This window comes from Orcinus orca, chromosome 10 (assembly GCF_937001465.1).
Source record: "Orcinus orca chromosome 10, mOrcOrc1.1, whole genome shotgun sequence".
In the NCBI taxonomy this organism is placed as follows: Eukaryota; Metazoa; Chordata; class Mammalia; order Artiodactyla; family Delphinidae; genus Orcinus; species Orcinus orca.
In genome coordinates this window covers 91756398-91777043 of record NC_064568.1, presented here as the reverse complement: position 1 = coordinate 91777043, position 20646 = coordinate 91756398, and the positions used below count along the sequence as shown (strand labels likewise).

General features: G+C 40.7%; 1 protein-coding gene across 3 annotated transcripts in view; it reads left to right on the top strand.

The window, feature by feature from the left end:
* Window positions 1–20646, top strand: part of RNF144B (ring finger protein 144B) — an 83603-nt gene that overhangs the window by 47340 nt on the left and 15617 nt on the right. For all 3 annotated transcript variants that reach the window (XM_012534381.3, XM_012534380.3, XM_012534378.3), the window contains exons 4-7: window positions 1423–1483; window positions 14168–14372; window positions 16302–16446; window positions 19829–19918. In XM_012534381.3, the coding sequence (XP_012389835.1) occupies window positions 1423–1483; window positions 14168–14372; window positions 16302–16446; window positions 19829–19918 (501 nt within the window). The remainder of the gene's footprint in view (window positions 1–1422; window positions 1484–14167; window positions 14373–16301; window positions 16447–19828; window positions 19919–20646) is intronic.

The window sequence follows — 20646 nt, the reverse complement described above, 5'->3', positions numbered from 1 at the left end:
TACATTTTAGCTAACTTAGTTTAATTCATTTGCAAAATAAACAGGTTGAATTTTTTTGTGAGGGGGAGAATTAGGTTTTCATTCCCTTTTAAAATATATTTGTTAAATAACATTTTAGATGCCTCATTTTTAAGGGTTTTCTCAAAGCAGACTTCCTTCCATTAGTTGCAAGAACTTTCATCTAGATATATTTTATACCAAAAATATGTCATGTTTTACAGCTGGAATTGCCAAGGCTAAGACTGTGTCCTTTATCAACTTGCCGAATGTCTGAAAACCTAATCTAAAGTCCTTTGATTTTCTCAGTTATAAGTCTTTTAAGCAATGTCAATATATTTATATGTTGACGTCAGTGGAATTATTATTTTTAGAATGCCAGTTTAAGAGCAGTTAGCTTTTCCTGCATCTGCCTTTGAAATGCAATTTAAAAATGATTAATCTGAAATGTCATTTAGTTAGATGTGAATCACTGTTTTTTCCTAGTGGCATCTGAAATGGAAGTGGGAGTCTAGCCACAAGAAATATCTCAGGCATTTCTTTTCTACCAGGGCATGGATGGCAATGAGTGATCACCGAAGGCCCCGTGAGGTGATTTTCGTCAGAAGAAATGATTTTTCTGTTGCTTAGAAAGTACTCTTTCCTAGGTGATTAATGAAGTTCTCATTTTTCCTGAGACAGTATCTACCTGATCTTAGTCTTAGCTTTTCTTAGCTTAGTCTTAGTTCTTAGATTAGAACTATAATCTTTTTTCGTTGTTACTCACACCAGCTACTCCCTACACTTGAATCTTCAGGCTTTGTTTAAAGAATGATGCCCAGTAGAACTATAATCTTTTAAAAATGTCTTAAGGGCTTCCCTGGTGGCGCAGTGGTTGAGAGTCCACCTGTCGATGCAGGGGACACAGGTTCGTGCCCCAGTCCGGGAAGATCCCACATGCTGCGGAGCGGCTGGGCCCATGAGCCATGGCCGCTGAGCCTGTGTGTCTGGAACCTGTGCTCCGCAACGGGAGAGGCCACAACAGTGAGAGGCCCGCATACCGCAAAAAAAAAATAATAATAATAAAAATAAAAATGTCTTAAAAGAGAAGAGGAGCATCATTTGTATAGGTGCCCAGATAATTTGGGAAGTCCAAAAATTTGGTTGTCTGGTCTTGTTAGATGCTGATAAAAGAACAGGAGGTGATCCCTGAGTTCTGTAACTGATGCCTTGAGCAGCGAATCCTAGCCATGGCAGAGGACTGGGGATGATTTGGGAATTGCTGCTTCTGTTACTGCATGAACAGTATAAGGAAGAAGAAGTTTGTGGACAGCTGGTATAGAGAGGATACAGTAAGCCAAACAAGAAAAAGGGATCATAAAAAGACTGGTAACTCAGGGCTCTGTGATGACTGAAATCTCACCTTTTAAATGTCTCTGCTTTCAGATTGCCTGTTTGGTATCTGTGGATCAGTTTCAGCTTTATCAGCGGTTAAAATCTGAACGAGGTATGTAAACACTCTTCTTTTTATCCTGATGGTGAATGTGACCATCTTAACCCTAACCTGTGTGGAAGATTAAGGCAGCTGTGAGCTGTCAGAAAAGCCACCAGGGTACTCAGAAAAAGACAAACGGTAATTGCAACATAAAATTTCAACTTTCTCAGCCACAGCCAGGAAAAAAAAATGCAGACTGGCAGGAAACAGAACTTTCCTTACGTTGGTTGTTTTGTATTTTTAATTGGGCTCACGTGAGAGAAGTTCTGCAAAAGTTGGGTAGTTTCACAATAACAGTACGACAAAGAAAGTGACCCTCAAAATGGTTTTACCACCAACTTCCCTGCTCTTGAAGATCACTTCAAAACATTCATCCATCCAAACATTTTCACTGCTCATTGTGATAGTCACCGTTTGTTCTTGTTCAGTCAGAGTGATGGCTAAGTAATCATTCTAATGCTATTTCCAATGTATTGGACTAATTTTCTTTCTGACTTTAGACTTGGGGTAATTTATATAGCTTTTCTATTTGTACTGCTTTTTATCTGTAGGAATTATTTTTTGGTGTACTTTTCCATATCTGAGAAGTAGAAGAAAATTGTTTCCTCTGGAACTCATAGGCCTCATCGTATATAAAATCAACTCTAATCTAGCATGAATGTACAGTTTTCTGATTGCTACCTTTTTAATCTGGATTAATAAAGTCTAGAGGTAAGAGGGTAGGGGAAGAAATGAACATTTTTTTTTAATGTGCCAGTAAATTTGGTAAACAATTTATCTCATTTAATTTTTGCAATTACCCTGACAGATAATTCTTACATGAAAAAATAAAAAAGAGCATGTGGAGCATAAAGGGGGTAAGAATAGGAATATTCGCAGGAGAATCGCAGGATGGCATTCACTACCTTTGACCAAAGTTTGGTTCAGTCTCACAGGCTTATTTTTTTTCAGCAAGCCAAAAACAGATTCATCTCTCATGGGTATATCATTTAACTAAATTTATAAGACTGATATATGGAGTTTATTTAAAAATTCTTGGACTGCATTACTTGAATTACATTCTTGCCCTATAGGAAGATGCAAAAAGGATGTTGTGGAACATAGAATCAGAACCAGAAGAGTCAAATGAATTTTAGGTTTAATGGATGAAGACATAGCCTGATATGCCATCTACACTGTCCTATGTAGATTCTGAGCTAACTGGAGGAATTAATGATGGGGTAGTTTATATTGACCCTCCCTAATCCATCCACGTGGGCTGATTAGGTTGAGCATTATAACATCAGATGCTGATGAATGGTATCAGACATCTGCCCTGCCATTTTCCCACTTTATCCCAATATCCTCCATTATAAAAATAAATTACTGCTGGAACCTAGGCATTAACCCCATGGATGGATGTGGCTGGTAGGTGATTTTGGAAGGCAATTTGTACTCATGTAATTCTTCCTCAGCATCCATTATAAATAATTATTATTAGAAAATAGACATTCCAAGTAAGAATAAGTTTAATAACATTCCAAGTAAGAATAATTCTTAATTCAAGTAAGAATTAAGTAAATGCAGTTTACTTGATAGGAATAATCTTTATCTAAATTGTATACCTCTGTTTTACATAATAGACTTCGTATTCACCTCTAACTCAACACTTACCAGCTAGGTGACTTTGAGGTCTATGTCATGAACATATTTTATGTGGAACTCTTTAAGAGGGGATCTTGAGATGTATTAAATACTACTATTATGAATGGGTTAAATGACTAACTGGTGGAAACTAAAACTCATTGGCTGGACTCAGATAGAATTGGAGAGATTGTTTTTACTCTGAAAAAAATGTAGAATCAGATTAGTGGCAGCTCTGTATCTTAGTAAGAAAAATTATCATTAGTTTTGTCCAATTCTTATTGCCTACCAAGTTCTTTTTTAGTTTTTAGTTTGTCATCCAGTGTTTTAGTTTTCTTCTACATTATGTTACATATATGATTAGCTTGTCTTCTGTGTCTTTGTTTTCATCTGCATCTTTGTGGGGAAAATCTTTTGAACAGAAATGGTCCCAAATCACCACTCTGTTTACACAAAGCAGGGAAGTGTCAACTTGGCATTGATGCTGTGGATTCTGTGAATCCACTTTTCATCCATCTGTGATTTTTCCATTGGCTACTGCTGTGTTTGTGGGTTTTCTGTGTCTGTCTTCCAGTATTAACAAAGAAAAGGGAATACTGAGTTTGGCATGTGTTAGTGATTATTGCTTTACTCTCTTCTGGTTCTCAAAGCACATGTCTGATTATTAAGGCTAGAATTTTGTTTGTCTCTTGTTTCCAGAACCTACTTTTTCAAATTAGTTTTTTGGAAAGTTGGGTTAAGATTATGCATCTCTAGTCCTTAAGAGTTTTTTTCTAATTTTCGTGATCCTTTTTACTTACTGTAACTGCAAGTTGCTTCAGTTCCTTGGTGAGTGAATGTGTCTGTTCTTGGATATTTGTATAGTTACCAAGTGGCTAGAGACTCTTACAAATGGTTTAAATGCCATTATTGTTCTCCTTCATAAAAAAAGTGAATACAATAGGGCTTTATTTTCCTGTTATCATCCGTTAATCCTACTGTATTCATTCATGTATTCAATATGTACTTATTTATGTACTGAGTATCTGTGTGTGCCAGGTGCAATTCCAGATGTGGCTTCAAGCTATGGTTCCATTTTTCTTTGAAAGCTCTTTTGTTCTCAGCATTTTTCACAAAAAGCCTCCTTTCTTTTTTTAAAAAAAAATAATTAATTTTTGGCTGCGTTGGGTCTTCGCTGCTGTGTGTGGGCAAGGGGGGCTACTCTTGGTTCTGGTGCGTGGGCTTCTCACTGCAGTGGCTTCTCTTGTTGTGGAGCACGAGCTCTAGGTGCGTGGGCTCAGTAGTTGTGGCACGTGGGCTCAGTAGGTGTGGTTCATGGGCTCTAGAGCGCAGGCTCAGTAGTTGTGGTGCACGGGCTTAGTTGCTCTGTGGCATGTGGGATCTTCCTGGACCAGGGATCGAACCCATGTCCCCTGCATTGGCAGGCAGATTCTTAACCACTGCGCCACCAGGGAAGTCCCTACAAAAGCCTCCTTTCATTTTGAGCCTTAACATTTATGAGACGGCTCTTCAAATTTCATCTTGCTCTTGCATTTGCCCTTGGTGAGATGCTCCCACTCCATCATTTCTATCTAATTATTAAGGTCTTATCTCACCAGAGCTCCTGTGTAGCTATTTGGTTTCTTTTAGTGTTTTTACTTTTTAAGACTGGGTGATACTAAATGACTTTATCATGAGTTCAGTTTTATTTTTTAACACCTCCCATCTCTCATTAGTCACCTTCCTTTTCATAGTTTCTGATCACAAGCTCATTCTTATCATCTGTGTGTGTGTGTTTTCTTTTTAAGCCTGATTTTCTGGTGTTTTGTGGTAAATGTATGACTAAGTCTAGGGTTTCCTTCCCAAGCTATTCTGTGCTTTCAGGTGGTAACACTTTCTCCTTGGCTTCACACTTCTTCAACTTTACCATCCCATTCATTTTGTTGATCAGTTTTAAACCTAACACAGCACCCTCTAGATGTTACAGCTCTCCTCTGAAAAACTGAAGTGTCTGCAAGAAAAGACATTTATTAGCAAGTTGGGTGAGGTTTCTAAAGGGACCTGAATAAGAGGCACAGTGTTCATAAGTGTTTTCCTCTTCCTCTCTGCAAGTCCATTTCCTCATCTATAAAATGGGGATAGTAATGGAATGATGGTCCCAGAGCTGCTGTAGAGAATAAATGAGTTAATATTGTGTATGTCACAGAGTGCATTCAATGAATTATTATGCCATTATTGTTATTCTTCTTGTTATTCATCACTACCACCCCCAAATCTTGTCCCCAGTTTTCTAAACTAAACTAAGAAAGAATCTTTCAGAACCCAGATCATGTCTTGGAGTGAGTGCACAATAATATCACTCTGTTTTCTTTTCATCTTAATTCAGATCTTTTTCAGTGTGTTTCCTTCCTTATTGTCCTAGATTCTAGAGAGTTGTATAGAAATTTGATAATCAAGGCAAATTCCTTACCCCACCTATCATATCAGTTTCCTTCATACAGTGTATTCTTACTCAAAGCATCAATCCGCCTTCTCTGAACACCTCCAAGGAGATTGTGACTTGCTGAGATGGAGCATTCAGAGTTGCTGCTTCAAAGAGAAACGATTTCCATGGTGATGGGGGGATTGAAATCTATTTAATAACATGATTGTGTTTTTACATAAATAATGGTATTCTAGGAGTAAAAAGGCCTGATCCCGTCACATACTCACTAACCATGTGTTATGCAGACTCCTAACTTCTGTTGGTCTCAATATAACAGTGTTAGACTAGATAACCTCAAAAGTTGTTTCCAAGTTTGAAATGCTGTGGTTCTCATCAACTATCTTGAGAGCAACTCCTCTGCTGATGGCCACCTCTGTTTGGGTATTTACTGTAGCAGATGTTAATTCCAATCAGTTTGGTTTAATTGCATTTTAACTATCTGCAGAAGACCTTTGTTCTTTGAGAGAGTAGAAAGCAAATTAATTTTGGCATAATTAAAAATGCAGTGGGTTGTAAAAGTTAAAACAGTTTGATTTAGCTCAGCTGATAATTAAATTAGCTTGAGTGCATGGCATTTCCCACAATAATAGACGTGCCTCCGATGTCTTTTTTGGTACAGCCTCACAATGGTAGAAGATGGCAGAAAAACAACTTGTGTTAGCTGAGAAAATATCTAGCCGAATAAAAAGTAAGCTTCACATATCTAGTTCCAGGTGGGAAAACCAAGGGTCTGGAGTTTAGTTTTTGAAAGCTGAAAACAGTTATTGGGGTCAGACGTGGTCTGTAGGTTTCATGACAGTTTTATTTTCTTGGAATGTGTCTATGTCCTAATAATTGTCAGAGTATAGAAGTAGAAAATAGTTTTAAATAGCGTTTCCTGCCTTATGTAATTTACATGAAGAAGCAGAATCTGAAGATCAAATAGTGGGGCTTTACTTCAGTAATCAATTCTAATTTTCATAAGTAAATTCCGGTTCAAGTCTGTGACTTCGTCTGTCTCTGATGTAAGTATGTTACAATTAATCACTTTTCAGTCATGTCCATATTAAAGTGTTGAGGGTACTGTTCTCTTTTTCTAGGTTTCTGAGCTTTGCCCCATCTCAAAGCTGCAGAAAGTTTTCATCACTGCTGATACAGAAGAAATTATTTGAATATGCATCAGTTCTTTTTTTTTTTCCATCTTTGGAATAGAAATTGGGAGGAGGAAGAAACTGAACCTTAAATGTTTTGAATAATGTGCATTTTGTTTATCTACATAATAACTGTGTTTCCTGAGCCCAAAGCCAGGAGGTAGAATTGAATTCACAGTAATAGTAATAAAAAGTGTTTTAGAAAGTCCTCCGTTCAACCCCGGGGGCTCTCCTTCCCTTCACACTCCTCTCAGATGATTGGTGTGGAGGAGAAGACAGCTCTTGTTCGTGGGATAGCGATTTGGCTACCACCTGGTATCCATTAATATGTTCCTTTTTGGCTTGGCTTCTGGGAAGTCCTGTTAGCTGCCGGGGCTGCCAACTTCTGATGGCTCTTCAGCTTTTTTCACCTTTTCTACCACTCTGGCTTCTAGGCCCCGCTTGTGGTATACTCTGTTACCTGAGGTATGTGAAGCAAAATGGTGCTCTTAATGGCACATTGGACTGTTAATAATTTAAAAAAAGCAAGACAACTCTTTTAGCTTCTTTTGACTTTTACTTGTAGCTGCTTTTCTGGGAGCCAGGCCGAAGGATAATGTGAAGGACAGGTGCCATATTGTATTCAGATCCCTTTTCAGTGTAACCTGGCCAGAATTGTATGTCTAGATCCCTGTTCTGTTGTGGGAAGCTCTTCTCCAAGAGACTCCAAGATGCCCTATACAAATATCTCTCTGAAGAGTTGTGTCTGTTCTCTGAAAATATCTAGACGCAGGGCTGAACAATATAGAACCTTGCCATAGATGCTTTCATTATCTTTTATTACCATAGGGAATTGATCTACAGATACTTTTGTTTTGTTTTGTTTTGTTTTGTTTTGTTTTGCGGTACGCGGGCCTCTCACTGTTGTGGCCTCTCCCGCTGCGGAGCACAGGCTCCGGACGCGCAGGCTCAGCGGCCATGGCTCACGGGCCCAGCCGCTCCGCAGTATGTGGGATCTTCCCGGACCGGGGCACGAACCTGCGTCCACTGCATCGGCAGGCGGACTCTCAACCACTGCGCCACCAGGGAAGCCCTACAGATACTATTTCTTACGTTGCTTCACTCATTTACTCAATGAATACTATGTTCCAGGTACGTGTCTAGGTCAGTAGCTGTCAACTGGGTGACTACATCCAACTGCATCTCTACCAGGAAATCTTGACAGTTTCACCTTCAAACTATGCTCCACATTTTTAGTACTTCCACTTCTAACGTATATCATCTTGGATTAGACGTATCATCTTGGGTTAGATAACTGCAATAGCCTCTTACTAGATCTCTGTGCTGCCACTTCGTTCTGCTACCACCTATTTTTCCTACAGTAGCCAGAATAATCTTCTAAAAGTGGAAGCCATATCACAGCACTCCCCTGATCAAATGGCCTTCTCCTCCAGTGGCTTCTCACCACGTTTAGGCCTTATCATCATCATCTGCGACCAGACCCTTGACGACTATCCCCAGATTATTTCCTGTGATGCTCCCCTCTGCTTACTTAGCTCCGTGTAAGACTGGACTGCCTTATTACATGTGTAAATCCCTTCTTTTGCATTATTTGGATAAAAGTTGGAAATCTTTCAGACCAAAAACCATATGTAGGTTGGCTACGTATTCACGGTTCTCACTTATAGACTTAAATGTGATTTTTAAAATTGCACAGCTATAAAAAACCCTCAAAAACAGAAGTGATGTTTGCTCAGTATCATCTGGTTCTTACAAATGTTAACAGTCCCAAAGGCTTATCTTTCCCAATTCTGACCAAATTAATACTGTAGTCACCCAGTTGAAAGAGTAGAAAGTGTGCATTTGAGCTGAGCCGTCTCTGTCATTAATCAAAAATAGAGAAGGCAGAGAGAAAAACACATTAAGTATTCTTCGTGTCTTCAGGCCCAGAAACACCAATGTACCTTTTCTTCTCATTCAGAAATGTCCATCATGAATTTCTGCAGCGTGTGGCTGTTTGACTATAAGGGAGAAATCTCTGCGGTCCCGTCTGTACATCCAGTAAGAGAAATTGAGTCACTACTCCTTTGAATACTCATTCGCTAACTTAGTTTGCTCCTTACTTTAACATAGAAATATAAACTGAGAGGACTTTAATGAATTTGGCTAGATTGCCCCCACCCCATCCCCAACCCTCCTACCCACCAGGGTAGTCATTTACTCTGCCTTTAATGGTTTATCAAGAAGGCAATAATGACACACCTTTTTCGGCAAGTATCTTTTACATAAGCAGAGCAGTATTTAAAAGTTGTAGGACACGCTCAAGTACCTGTGTAAAAAAAAAAAAATCTGTGCCCCAAAACAAACGTTCCATAAACAAAAGATATTGTATTGCTACTGTGGGTAGCTCCTGTATGGATAGACGTTTCTCCAGGCTTTAATTATGTGATTCTAACTAGCAGGACTTTCTTTTTATTTAAATTATTTAAAAGGGAGGCTGATGGGAGAAGGGGGCCCCGTTTGAGAGAAGTCATTGGTTTAAATTAGTAGATATCTGGTCTTCCTTTTCTCCCCGAGCCCCCTACATTTATAAAAGGAAATTTTTTGATCCGCTGGGATGGAGGGGAATATAGTGAATGCATCCCATCTGATGGTACTGATTGGCCTAGTGAGGGGGGCTTGGAAGCCTGTTAGGGAGACCCAGAAACACCTCCTTGTAATGTGCTGTGTTTCTAAGTGGAACCTAAGCCTGTGCTCTAGGGTAGCTCTCCCTGGAGTTGAAGAACCCAGACAGATATGCAAGAAGCAGTTAATGAATAATAAACTAGAATATATAACCAAATACTAAGTACTCTTTAGAAGAAGATGTAGACATTTGTGAATGTGACTTCCGGGATAAATACCTGTCTGTATATAGGATGTTCAGGAAGTGGGAAGAGTTGATCAGCAAATCTGTTTGAAAGAACCATCCCTTCTATTATAGTTTTGACTTCTTTTTGTGCTGTGTGAGTTCTGTCCTTCACATTCCCACACGGTGCTCCACACTTGTCTGTGCTGGAGTTGGTTTTATATATTTATGTGTTCACTCTCAGTTTGGCTTGCTTTCAATGATGTATTGTAAACAGATTTTAGGGGGGTGGGGAAGGCTTTGATTTATAGTGCTTACCAATTTCTGTGGTGTAAATACTTCCACTGTGGCTGATTTCCAGCAGCCAATGTGATGTCGCTGAACATGGAGTTGGAAAGAGATGCAGTGGGTTCTTGTGAACTGGCAAGAACCCACTTCTGGAGGTGACTGCCAGTATCCTTGCTCAGTGTTTCCTCTAAGTGCAGAATCTTTATTCTAATATCTGGAAGGAGACTCTTCTTTCACTTTTACACCTTGTAAACTCTGGCTGCCTACAGAATTGCTATTCCAGGGATTTCTTTTTTTTTTTTAATCTGTGTTTATGTGATGCTTTAGCTCTTTCTAACTTAATCTCGTGTTTCATCTCAGCATGTGTCACCTGCTTTGTACTGTGATTAGGAGGGACTAGTTTTACCTTCTGATTTTAGAGCTGATTAAAAAGGGAAACTTTAATTGTGGATACTTGGACAAAAAAGCATAAAAAACGTTCTGTATATAAGAATGTTTCTGTATTTTAAAAACTTTCTTACTTCCATCCCCTAAGATCTGTTCACAGATATTTGTTAACAGTTTTATTTTTGTTATCTTGTGAGATGTTTTGTCAGTTATTACATAGCTTATTATTATTACTTTTTACATTGTATTTAAACATCTCTTTCCCTTCTCATACTGTAAGATTTCTCAGGAGCAAAGCCTCTATACACAGGGTGTCCAGTAAGTAGCTGAAATTGATCATGTGTTGAATGAACAATGAATAATAGACATTTGTCTAATTTTCAGTCTTATCATCACAAGAAGTAAGACCTGAGGGAGAAATTTGGAATAGTCCAAATTAAAATGAGAGTTGAGGCTTAGTCATGGCGTGAGCTCTATAAATAAGTAAAATCTAGGACTAAGTCTTAGATACCATCCATCGTTGGAGCAAAGGAAGCAGTATTAATGATAAAGGGGAAAGGAAGATTGTGGGAAGAAAACGGAGAGGCCAGTGCCTTAGATAGAGTTACAAGAAGAGTATCAGATAAAAGATGGATTGAGAAACATTTGTTGGATGTGACTAGAGGGATGTCAGTTGTACCTTTCAGAGAGCAGTTTATTTAATGTGTTGGGAGTAAAAACTTTGTTTTAAAGACTTAAGGAGGATACGAGGGGATAGGAATGGGAATCAGAGAATGTGGATCGCTCACCCAAGGATTAAGATGAGATAGGAAGTGAATGAATGTTAGGTATAGAGAGAAAGTAGGATTCTAGAAGGGATACTTATTCATTTTAATGTTAGAAACATTTTTCATCATTGCCCTTATAAGTGACACTTCATAAAAGAGGTTTAGTTTTGAAAGTGCTATATGTAAAAGTCCATGTTTTGCCAAGTTGACATCTTTTCAGATGTAGAGAGCCCTGATTGAGGTGGGTGGAGATCTATGGTCTAATATAGATCATCACATACTTTCAACACCAGGACTGATATTGGATGATTTTAGTGTGCACATCTATTGATGAGAGTCCCAGAAGGGAATTTTGGTGCAAGGCAGTTCAAGATGGTATTATTACTGTATGTATTATAAATCAGTTATTTGCAGAGCAGTCTGTCTATGCTTTTGAAAACCCCAGGAATTACTACTTTATATCAATAGGTAACATCCCATCACTGTGTCAGGTATATTGGAGCACACAAATAGAGTAAGAAATAGCTCTTGCCTACAGTCTGAAGAGAGAAAGACCATCTTTACGAAATGAATAGAGAACAGCAGTGAACAAGATGCATGTTCTGTGACTCCAAAAATTAAGACAAGCACGTGAAAGTAGGTCCTTTAGGAATGGATAGGCCACGACTTGGTAGAGAAGAGAGGGGGTTTTTAGGGGGAAGGAAAAGCACAGAATGAGAACTGCATATTTGGAAAAGAAGGTGAAACAAAGGGGAAATTTGAATATATTTCAATGTTATAAAAAGTAAATGATTTTCCAGGGGACAGCTTAGTTCCAAAATTATTTTTAGTCTGTTGTTCATATGCCAGACTGAAAGTAGCCTTTCAGTCAGCTTTGAACGGCTGTGTTCAAAGGCAGAAAGACCAAAGGACGATTCTTCCCCCTGTATCAGGGAAGAGATCTTGTCCCAGCAGCCCCTTGGTGGACCTCCTGTTGGCAGGACTCTTGTCACATACCCAAGCCCTAGCTGCAGGGAAGGCGGAGAAAGCAAGTCTCTGGAATATTCCACCTCTATAGAGATAGATAAAAGTTCTCAGCAAGGAGGGTTGACAGGGGTAAGGATAGATATTGAGTAGATAACACTAGAATTGGCTGGAGTAGCCAATTTCATTTCTGAATTGAGTCACATCCACCTCCTAGTAACTCCACTTTTGGTGTTTGTTAAGCTCTATAGGGTATTCCTACAGAACAGGACTTCTAATGAAAGAAATGAGTAGAAGCCTGTAATGTCTCGCTTCTGCCTCTCCTTCCACACTCCTTTTCATTGTCACTTATGTACTGTCATAGTGGAGAAAACTACAGACGATCTCTGTTTTCTGTGTCTCCGACTCTTCCCTAGCGTTTGCATTGGACTGTGTGTCATAGCTGCACTGCATACTAAGGCCCTTTTGTTAATAGGAGTTTATCAGAGTCTTTCATTGCTCCCCTATTTATTGTTTCTGTTTCTATTGTGCCACCCAGATACCTGAAATAATAAGGGGGTAGAAACAGAACATCCACCAAATAATTTTCATTGATTAGAGCTATGAAGACAGGTTGCATACTTGAATCTTTTTAAGGTGATCAGTAGGGATGCTATAAATTTTATAATATCTCTTAACTTTCCTTTCCCTCCATTATCATCAAACTTTTAGAAGACCTGTGATTTAGAATGGTAAGTAGATATTTAAGGTGGGAATCCTTAGTGCTAAGTTACATGCCAGACTTCATTTCTTTGGGCTTAGTATTTGCAAAGCAGTTTAAAGAGTTTGGGAGAAAACATAAATGGTGTGGAAATCAAAGGTCAGGGTCTTGAAGCATATGTGTGTCAGTGTCTCCTTAACATTTTAATCATCCTGTCCCAAAATTTTGGGTATCTTAGAGGGGTTCATCTCTCGGAGTCTGAGGACCTGTGAATCATAAGCTTCCCTTTTCTGATTATATTTGGCCCATCATTCTCTAATCCTGCCCTCCAGAATTATTAGATAAGAAAATAGGTTTAAGGATGCTCTTTTTGAATGAAAACCTATAATAAGCATAGGTCCAATTGTTGCATTTTCTAGATGCAGCATTATTGGAGACAGTGTTTCCTGGAAGATTTCAGACTTTTCCCCCCCGCTGGTACTGAATTTGTAAAATTATTACCTTTAAAATTAAGCTCATACTTAATACCTTCATTTTGTTTTTGCACCATTCTTTGGGGTTTTTTTTTTTTTGCTTTTTGCATGGAAATTTCCAAGAATCGCAAGCCTTAAGAGATTTGAAACTAGAATCTCATCAGTTTAAAATTTGCAAAATACGTTGGTTCAGGGAAAAAAGGGCTACTCTACCTCTTAAATAACATCATTTTCCACATGATATTTTCCACTAAAGGTTATGTTATATGACAAGAATACGGAGTCTGTTATTGACTAGAAAATGGAAAACTGAACAAGGTTTGTAAACACTCGCATAGAAAGACAGTTGCACATCTCCCAAACCGTATCTTCTTTTCTGCATGCCACATGGATCTAGCCAGTGTGGTGTCTGATCATTTTATGGCCTGTGAAGGTCCCTACCTTTTGTTTTTAGAGCATGTGTGTCTTTTACAAATCGTCCCTCACCAGCACATTGGCAGGGCAACAGAATATCCAGATTGACGGCTAATCCGACTTCTTGACCGAGCCACACCAGACACTGTTTGGTCCTAAAACTATTTGATTCTTCTTCTTTAGTTTCTCTCTAAACAACAGAAGAAACCTCACTACCTGTTTATCAGTGCCTGAAAGGACAAAATCTTTTGTGGACTTTTTTTCTTTTCTTTTGGTTGGTTCTTCATGTCCAATTTTTCTCCAAGATGGTATCCAGAATAATTGTAGAAGGGACTTGGGCTTTTTGCCTGTTTCGCATGCTGAAAGGTGAGAAATATTCCAAGAGTTGTGCATTTTGGTTAGTAGGAAGCCTCCTTATCTGTTCGTAAGGGCGATGGTGGCCTATTCCATTGAGTACGTACTTTGGGAAGTGTGGCAGGGCTGGGTGACCTTGTAGGTCTGGATCCACTGTGAAGACCAGTAGTAGAAATCATCGCCATTGGTTGTACTAAGCTTCCGTAAGTGTCGACCTATAAAAGAATAAATGTAGGAGAGAAAGCAAAGCCTCAAGCTTGAATGAAAGATAGACAGACCACCACATTTTCTTTCTTTACGCTTTAGAAGTTCACCTGGACCCCTACAGAACGTGGTGTCCTGTCGCAGACTGTCAGACAGTATGCCCCGTCGCATCAAGTGAGCCAGGACAGCCCGTGCTCGTGGAGTGCCCTTCTTGCCACCTGAAGTTCTGCTCGTGCTGCAAGGATGCTTGGCACGCAGAGGTCTCCTGCAGAGACAGTCAGCCTAGCGTCCTGCCAACAGAGCATGGGTAAGAAAGGAAACTTCGTCTTGGAATTATTCACTAGTGTTCTTAGAAATATGTTGCTTGGAGAAGGAGTTATATTGTGATGAAATTTCAAGGTAAGTTATTTCCCTGCAGAGGTTTCCTGAGAAGTGTCTCAGGATTGGTAAGTTATTAACAAAGAATAACCAAATAAGCATGTCTAAAGGAATTTTAGTTATTTACCCCCAGAGAATCTTCCAGATACGGCTGACATTAGAGTCTATATGAGTTTTGATTTCTTTTTAGGTAGGAGGCATGTGGTCCCTTGGTTCTCCGTAGGAAGTCATGACTTTTGTCCACAGCCGTTTGCTTAGGTACCGTGACCGCCTACAATTGATACACCTCATTCTTCCTGCTTGCGAAGAGGTGCAGAAATGATTCTCTTCCCTGACTCACTTGCCAGCTTGTGAGGTGTGCCAATCATATCAAAAGGAACACAGCAGTAGAAGCAACAGCCATTCAGTGTAGTACGCTGCTAAAACTCGTGTGTACTAGAGAAAGAGAGCTTATCTTTCAGTACGTTGTGCTCTGAAAAAAAACAGTGCTGAGGTTGAGATTTTGTTATGATGAGAAGCAATGCACTCTGTACCTTCTAGGACAGAGGGTTTTTATGGCAGCAGCAGGGCCTCGAGTGAGAGACCTTTGTGTTTGATCCCTTGCTTTGCTTGAGGCTATAGCTCTTTTGCATCAGCAAGATCAGAAATACCATTGTTACCGTCCAGCTGGCTTAATCACCCAGCACCCTCGGAGTGCGGAGAGCCATTCTCCAGGAACAGAAATGCTACCTGGCTGTGATGCTGTGCTTGAACTGCAGACCAAACACATCAAGAGGAGAAAAAGAGCTAACACACGTGGCAGGCATGTGCCCGCTTAGCCAGTACCTGCTACATTGTCACTGCCACGCAGCAAGGTCCCCGGGGAATCACAGGACGATGTAAAGATCCTAGAGGAGAGATGGATTGAGTTCTGACATTGTCACTTGGTATCTGTGACTTCATGCAAGTCATTCAGCCTCTATGAGTCATTTCTCTATTTGAAAAAACAAAGGGGAGGAATGAAAACGGTGGCTGTCCCCTGCTGTGTAGGGTTATTATGAGCACCAAATCCAGTCATAGGTTTGAGCACACTTTGTGAAACTGATGTTTCCACGTGCTGGGTGGTGGTTTTGATGAACAGTAGCTAAAATGCAACTCAGTGCTCTGGCTCACCCAGGCCTCCCTCCACCTCAGCTTGTTCTACTTATTTTCTAAGCCCCTTGAGCCTGTGAGCCTTGCTGGCCTATTCATCTATTTGGAGCAGGTCTTTTCAATGATATTGGGCATTTATTTGAAAGAATTGATGATTGACTCCCTCTAATCCCCTCCGTTTGTTTATTTGCACAGATCATTAGATAGATGATCCCTACCCCCCCCGCCCCCCCCCCCCCCCCCGTTTGATCCTGAGCTGTTTTTTCCACTTGTGTGGCAGACTTCTTGTACTTTTTATTCAGACAGGGTGTGCTCAGAGAATGAAAGACTAATTTGGCAAAACAATGAATTCAATCAGCTGTGGAAAATACAATTATGTAATTCACTCAAAGCCAAAGATAAATAAATTAAGGTTCTTCTTTGTTTTGAGTTAACTGAACAACAAATAATCGGCATCTCTCCTACTGTTACCCACACCCTTCTCCTGCGCTGGGGAATCAAGCACAGATAGAAGAGAGTTCACTCCCTACCCAATAGGAGCCCTGGGAGTTCAGTTGATGACCATAAAGTTGAGTCTAGAAGAGCATATTTAGCTGATTAATTAATTATATTCAGCCCACTTTTCCCATAGCTCTGGTTAGTGCACACCTTGCGGTCCTTGCTTTTTAAAAACCCAGGCAGCATTCTCCATCCCTCCCCTATAATTTCTCATTCATTTTGTTTCTAGGGCCCTCTTCGTGACGGAGGCAGAAGCCCCCATTAAGCAATGCCCAGTGTGCCGGGTTTATATTGAACGCAACGAAGGCTGTGCTCAGATGATGTGTAAGAACTGCAAGCACACGTTTTGCTGGTACTGCCTCCAGAACTTGGACGTAAGTCCCACCTGGAAGAGTCTCCCCGTGTGGTCCTTCTCTATCCCGTATCTGTGCGACAGCCGGTATCTGATGGGCTTTCCTTTTGAAATATTGAGCCTGTTCTTGTTCACCAAAGAAGTTTATTTTTCTTAATGAGACATCCTGAGCCTGCTACTGTAGATACCTCTCTTTGATTGCCTTAGGTGTTTCACCTTAACTTTAAAGGCAAGCTTTTGTTTTAGGGACATTTCCTGCTTTGGGGGCACGGTCTCATTTTATTATGTAAAGGACTATTAGTGTAGTAGTTTTATATTGCTTTTGTAACCAACTACCACAGACTTGTGGCTTAAAGCAACACAAATTTACTGTCATTAGTTCTGTCCATTGGAAGTCTGATATGGATCTCGCTGGATTAAAATCAAGGTGTCCTCAGGACTGCATTCTTTCTGGTGGCTCTAGGAGAGGATCCATTTCTTTGCCTATTTTAGCTTCTAGAGGCTGCCTGCATTCATTGGCTTATGGCTCCTTTTTCCATCTTCAAAGGCAGCATCATCACATCTCTCTGACCCTTCTTCCACGGTCTTAACTTCCAGAGTGATTCCCTCCGACAGGCTGGGAAAACTTGTCTGCTTTTAAGGATGCGTGTGATTAGGTTGGGCCCCTCTGGATAATGCAGGATAATCTCCCCCATCTCAGGGTCTTTAATCACACTTGCAAAATCCCTTCTGCCGTGTAAGGTAACATATTCACAAGTTATGGGGAATAGGCCATTGGCATCTCTAGAGAAGCAGTTATTCTGCCTACCACGATTAGATTGGTGTTTTTTTTCTTTTTGAATTTAAGGAAAAAAGCCATTCAAATAAATGGCATCTCTTAATTACTATCTCATTCATTGGCGTGAAGGCAGGATCATTAGTTACTGCTTTCTCAGAGTTCCCTTCCCACATAAAGGGGTCTCGTCTAATTCTTTTCCCCCGCCATGCATGAAGTGTGTCTTCTCAAATTCAGGTACAGCTCCATTCAGTCCAGTGCTGAGGCTAATAGTAACCTCACAGTTAAAAGGTGATGTGAAGGATTGGAGAGAGTTTTTTCAATTCCAGTGTTTTACAGTTTGGGGTGGCATAAGTTGCTTATAGATATTCCCTATTTTGACAATTTGGACCCATAAGATGTGTTCATATCGGTGTAAGCCCTCAGTCATGGTTGGATGGGTGGCCGTTCTTTTCTCAACTTTTCATTTTAATTGCTTAGTTTGCTTTAATTTCATAGGCCATTTGTGTAGTGCTTTAGTATTATACACACTCAGTGAGCGAGTGCAGTTAACATGGCACGCGTTCTGGCCACCACATGCCTGATTTTTAACTGAAAATTAGATAAGTTGTTTAGGCTGACATCTATGAGTAAGAATCTTAATCAGCTTGATGTCAGGATTTCAGGAAGAGGTATGCACTGGGGAGGAGAAAGTTGACATTTTAGACTCTAGAAGCCCAGCAGGTCAGATTGAAAGACATGTTTTCATTCTTTAGAAAATATCCTATTTATTATAACCCCTTGAATTACAATTATGTTTGATATTTGAGACCTCTCCTAATTCCAAATGAACGATACTCTGGTTGAGGGTATGACTCACGATTGTACACCCCTCATGCTTTATAAATGAAAGAAATCTTTTCCGATTTCCTTCAGGTTTAACCAAAGCAGTAATTGGATTCATATCCACTAGGAGGCTGAGCCCATGAGGTTCTCTTTAGGAGGCAAGAGAGTAAGGGAATAAATATGTGTGCCAGATCACTCCTTCCTTTGGCTGAAATATGTTTTGGGTATGGTGTTGCAAAGAACACAGTGTTCCGTCACTTGTGCTGTTCTGGTACGCGAGTAAAACGCTACAGATGTGAAATTGCTAGATACACAGCATCTTCTTCTGGTCATTGTGTTTTGAGGTTTCATTTTTCTCAGTTTTAGTCAGGGGGCATTGGCTTGTGGATAATGATGTTTTCCTGTAGACAAGTGTTCCACGTCAGATGGTGGGGTTGATCTTTGTTTATAGGAAAGTTTTAGAGCATGGGTCTAGATGAAGGGTGGTTATCCAAAAGCCAAGCCTGAGACAGACACCAGAAAGAGTGATTTTGAGTTTTGCTGTGGGGAGTTGGGTTTGTTTCTGCCTTGATTCTCATCTCTGCTGTTTCAGAGGATGAGAGAGTCCTCGTCCTCTGCTTTGGGAACCTCAGAGACTTGTCCCCTTCATTTATATCTTCTCTCTCCTGTGACTTCAGCTTCCATTCTCTACTCTCTAACCTACCCACACATTCAACTGTATCCCATTTAAAAACGAGTAACGCTTTTCTCACGCCTACATCTTTTCCTTACTGCCATTCTATTTCTCTCCTTCCTTTAGAAGCCAAGACTCAAATAAGCATAATCGCCTCTAGCCATTGACACTCCAGTCACTGCAGTGACTCAGATTGCCACTTAGACACACCCTGACTGCATTCTTCCAAGACTGTGAGAGATTCCTTTTGGGTAAAATCCAGTGCCTACTTTATTCCTCATCTTACCTGGATTCTCCGCTGCCTTTCACATCTCAACCACCTCTGCTCCAGTGATACCATCTCTTCTGATTTCCCTTCTTTGTTTCTGGCCACTGCTCAGTTTCCTTTCCAGGTTTTTCCTTGGCCCTCTCTTAAATGTTTGTGTTCAATAACCTCTTCACTTCTCAGTCTGCACCCTCTGTCTGGGTAATCTCATCTACTTCTGTGGTTTCTTCAGCCCACGGACGTTGCTTCCCAAGTCTTTTTCCCAAAATCCAGATCTATGTAATCAGCTGTCTTTTGAACAGTAGTGCTTAAATGTCTCAAGTATCTCTCAAGTTCAACACGTCCAAACTGTGGTCATCATCTTCCCAATAAAATGCATCTCTATGTTGTCACTTCCCTCAATAAAGCCTTCTATGCAGTGCTTCTCCCTCATCTGTGATTTCTTCTCCCTGTTTCCCCGTCTAGTTAGTTACCTTCTTAATTCTTCATGGCTGTATTTACCTCTTCTCCATCTCAGCCACTGGCATTTTATCTCAGCTGGTTGACTACGAAGCCTTTTAGCTGCCTCATTCGTGGTCCTCTCATTCCATACTGCACCTCTGCTAGAGCTACCTTTCAAAGGTAATTGGTCTGGTCATTAATCTTGCTTAGAATCAATGGAGTCTCAAGAACTATCATCTGTTTTCACTCGATGAGTTGTAAAATTACTAAGATACTGTCTAAGGATTGTCAGCTTGGAGTTTCCACAGGCTGTCGTTAATATCACCAGAAAGAGCCTTTGCTTCCAGTGAGGTGATCTGATGGGGTTCGTATCCATTTCTCAACTCAAAAGTGCGTGTTTACCGAAACCTCTCTTTGCTTTTCAGAATGACATTTTCCTCAGACATTATGACAAAGGGCCGTGTAGGAATAAGCTCGGCCACTCGAGAGCCTCAGTAATGTGGAACCGAACACAGGTACCCTGACCTTGAAAGGAGCGTGAGAGAAACCAGACATAGGATGGGTTAAAAAGCCCGCCTACTTATCCTCCCCACTCCATTCCCTATTTACCCAGCCCAGCCTGAGAGGTTCTGGGGAACTTCTGGGGCCTGAAGTTAATTCGTGAGCACAGTCTCCTAGAGGAGAGGTGGAGGGGCAGGGCGACAGAGCAGCCAAGTAATTAACAGTGACCAGCAGAATGAAGATGAATGCTCGTTCTTCCTGAAAAAATGGAGAGAATGACCTTCCCAAAGCCCTTTGAGGCATATTTGCTATGAAAGGCAGGGCTCTAAAATCCCATGAGCCGGACTTCCCTGGTGGCACACATTGTCCGCCTGCCAATGCAGGGGACACGGGTTCGAGCCCTGGTCCAGGAGGATCCCACATGCTGCAGAGCAACAGAGCCCGCGTGCCACAGCTACTGAGCCTGTGCTCTAGAGCCCGTGAGCCACAACTACTGAAGCCCGTGCGCCTAGAGCCTGTGCTCTGCAACAAGAGAAGCCACCGCAGTGAGAAGCCCGTGCACCGCAAAGCAGAGTAGCCCCCGCTTGATACAACTAGAGAGAGCCCATGTGCAGCAACGAAGACCAAACGCAGCCAAAAATAAATAAATTTATTACATAAAATAAAATCCCATGCGCCCCTGTTGGGGCTTAGATCCCTCTGTACATATCATTGTGTGTTTACGTGGCAGGTTCAAAGGGAG